This window comes from Cervus canadensis, chromosome 29 (genome assembly GCF_019320065.1).
Source record: "Cervus canadensis isolate Bull #8, Minnesota chromosome 29, ASM1932006v1, whole genome shotgun sequence".
NCBI classification, from domain to species: domain Eukaryota; kingdom Metazoa; phylum Chordata; class Mammalia; order Artiodactyla; family Cervidae; genus Cervus; species Cervus canadensis.
In genome coordinates this window covers 25,854,963-25,858,344 of record NC_057414.1, presented here as the reverse complement: position 1 = coordinate 25,858,344, position 3,382 = coordinate 25,854,963, and the positions used below count along the sequence as shown (strand labels likewise).

At 42.3% G+C, this 3,382-nt stretch overlaps 1 protein-coding gene across 1 annotated transcript; it reads left to right on the top strand.

The window, feature by feature from the left end:
• The first annotated feature begins 1,916 nt into the window (after positions 1-1,916).
• Positions 1,917-2,852, top strand: LOC122431145 (olfactory receptor 8B12-like). Its single transcript, XM_043452270.1, has one exon. The coding sequence runs from the start codon at positions 1,917-1,919 to the stop codon at positions 2,850-2,852; it is 936 nt and encodes a 311-aa protein (XP_043308205.1).
• Positions 2,853-3,382: the final 530 nt, after the last annotated feature.

Genomic DNA, 3,382 nt, shown 5'->3' with positions numbered 1-3,382 from the left:
AAGTACTTGTTTTTATCTATAAAGAATCTCATGAGATCCTAGAAAGTAAAAATGCCGCTTCAGAGATTTTGTTGTCACTTACAGGGAGGTAGTGTAGCCCAGTAGTTAAGAATAAGAAATCTGGAGTTGGACAGGCTGTGGTTTTGACTCAAGATTCTGGAAACTTCTAGCAGTGTGTGCTCCTCACTTTTAAAGTAGAGATGAATAGGTCTAATATATAAAGTTGTTGTGAGGAATAAATAAATTAAAATTATTTGTGTATTGCTTTAGATGCTTGGTATCTGTAGCAGGGTTCTGGGTCAGATAGTGTCTGGTACACGGTAAGTGTTCAATACCAGGTAGCAAGAATTACTTTTTCACACTGTTTTGTTCTTGCATGCTAAGTCACTTCAGTTGTTCCTGACTCTGTGCGAGCCCATGGACTGTAGCCTGCCAGGCTCCTCTGCCCATGAAATTCTCCAGGCAAGAATACTGGAGTGGGTTGCTATTTCCTTCTCCAGGGGATCTTCCCCACCCAGGGATCGAACCTGCATTTCTTATGTTTCCAAAATTGGCAGGTGGGTTCTTTATCACCAGTGCCACCTGGTTTTGCTCTTAATTGTGTTTAAAAGGATGCAACTTGAATAAAAGTTCATTAAAAGCCTTGTCAGGCACTGTCAGAGATATAAGTAAACATTTCTTCTTCCCTGGGAAGGTGGTCTCTAGAGATGTGATCCCGAGGGAGTCTCTTGTAATGAAGTCAACTGAGATATCTGATCCAGAATAAAAGTCTTCAGTCTCCTGTTATCCATGGATATAAGGAAAGGATGCTGCTTCATCCTTGGAGCGTGGACAGGAGGCTTGGCGCAAAGGCACAGTCAGAGACCATGTCCTTCTACTCAGCAAGAGAAGCAAGATAACCTAGAGGTTTTGATCATTAAAGTGGAGAAGCAGAGGCATCTGAGCCCCGAGTTTTCACCTTCTTTTCACAGGGCATTTGAGTCTCCATGAAAGAGGTGGATCAGAGCCAGCAGAGCTCAGCACTGTGACTCCAAGCAGAAGGAGGGTAAGTGCCTGCCTGACCTGATCTGTCCTATGGCAGAGAGGTTACAAGCTCACAGTCTGAGCCAAACCACCTGAGTTCACCTTTTGTCACAACTTAGGAATACTGGGACTTGTGCAAATCACTTAAGTCCAGTGTCTTCATCTGTCATATGGGGATAACCATAACACCACACACGACAGACGATGAGATGGTTGAATGGAATCACTGACTCGATGGACATGAGTTTGATCAAGCTCCAGGAGTTGGTGATGGACAGGGAAGCCTGGCATGCTGCAGTCCATGGGGTCACAAACAGTTGGACATGACGGAGCAACTGAACTGAACTGATCATGCCACACAGAACGTAGAACCGTGCCTATCTCACAGTTGTTTTTCAGTCATTGTCATGTCCAACTCTTTGCGACCCCATGAACTGCAGTATGCCAGGCTTCCCTCTACTTCACTATAGCCCGGAGTTTGCTCAAACTCATTTCCATTGGATCAGTGATGTCATCTAACCATCTCATCTTCTGTCATCCCTTTCTCCTCCTGCCTTCAATCTTTACCAGCATCACAGTCTTTTTCCAATGAGTTGGCTCTTTGTACCAGGTGGCCAAAGTATTAGAGCTTCAGCTTCAACTTCAGTCCTTCCAATGACTATGCAAGGTTGATTTCCTTTAGGATTGACTGGCTTGATCTCCTTACTGTCCAAGGGACTCTCAAGAGTCTTCTTCAGCACCACGTTTGAAAGATCCCAGTTAGAGCTCAGTAAGTGTTCCTTCTCTTTTCTTCTCCATCTCACCTCCATAACTTCCAGTAACTTTCAAAATATGTTGCCTCTGTTTTGCTTAGTGACTCTTTCTTTTTCCCTCACAGATTCTCCTAGAGGAGAATGGCTGCAGATAACACCTCCTCTGTGATAGAGTTCATCCTCACAGGCTTAACAGACCAGGCACAACTCAAGATCCCCCTCTTCTTCCTGTTTCTGAGTTTCTATGTAGTCACCGTAGTGGGGAACCTGGGTTTGATAACCTTGATTGGACTGAATTCTCACCTTCATATTCCCATGTACTTTTTCCTCTTCAACCTGTCCTTCATAGATTTTAGTTATTCCACTACCCTCACCCCTAAAATGCTGATGGGTTTTGTCTCAGAGAAGAACATCATTTCCTATGCAGGGTGTATGACTCAATTTTTTTTCTTCTGTTTCTTTGTCTTTTCTGAATCCTACATCCTGTCAGCGATGGCATATGACCGCTATGTCGCCATCTGTAAGCCACTGGTGTACACGGTCACCATGTCTCCTCAGGTGTGTTTACTCCTTTTGTTGGGGGTCTATGGGATGGGAGTGTTTGGGGCTGTGGCTCATATGGGAAACATACTGTTTATGACCTTCTGTGGTGACAACCTTGTCAATCACTATATGTGTGACATCATTCCCCTCCTTGAGCTCTCCTGTAACAGTTCTTACATAAATTTGCTGGTGGTCTTTATTGTTGTGACTATTGGCATTGGGGTGCCCATTGTGACCATTTTTATCTCTTATGGTTTTATTCTTTCTAACATTCTCCACATCAGCTCCACTGAGGGCCGATCCAAAGCCTTTAGTACATGCAGTTCCCATATAATTGTGGTTTCTCTTTTCTTTGGATCAGGAGCTTTTATGTACCTCAAACCACCTTCTATTTTACCCCTTGATCAGGGGAAAGTGTCCTCTGTATTCTATACTGCTGTGGTGCCCATGCTTAACCCGTTAATCTATAGCCTGAGGAATAAGGATGTGAAAGTTGCCCTGAAGAAAACCTTGAGCATAAAAATCTTCTCTTGAAAATGACAAAGAAACTCCAAAGCTTTGCTTATCAGTTAAAAAAAATTGTTTTTCAGTGAAGAAAACAAAGGCCAGCTGGTGCTTTCTCTTCTACATTTAGAGAAAAATTTTAACTTGCCTGTAAGCATTGTATTTCTCTACTCCTTACTCTAGCCTATCTATTCCAATCAGTCTTTGTTTTATGAAAACAGTTTCCACAGTCATAGCGGGTTACTCTTTAACAGGTCTAAAGAATGATTTAATCCAGCCCTCATATGACACATTATGCACTGGAGACTCATGTAAATATTTTGAGGTGGCCCATGGACATTCATGTACATAGTGCTAGAGCTGGGATTGGAATCTAGGCACTTCAGTTTGAATATAATTTGCTCTGCTTTCCTTTAGTCATGCTTTGTTGATCCATCTTTTCTCTGGCAGATTTTCATTTCAGATTTTTATTTTTGCATTTAAAGAAACCTAATTCTATTTACAGTGATGTCATGCAACTTTTCAATGGTTCATTTTTGGAACATTGTTTTTGTAAGAAT

Coding starts and splice junctions, on each gene's coding strand:
- LOC122431145 (XM_043452270.1), top strand. CDS start 1,917: ATGGCTGCAGATAACACCTCCTCTGTGATAGAGTTCATCCTCACAGGC.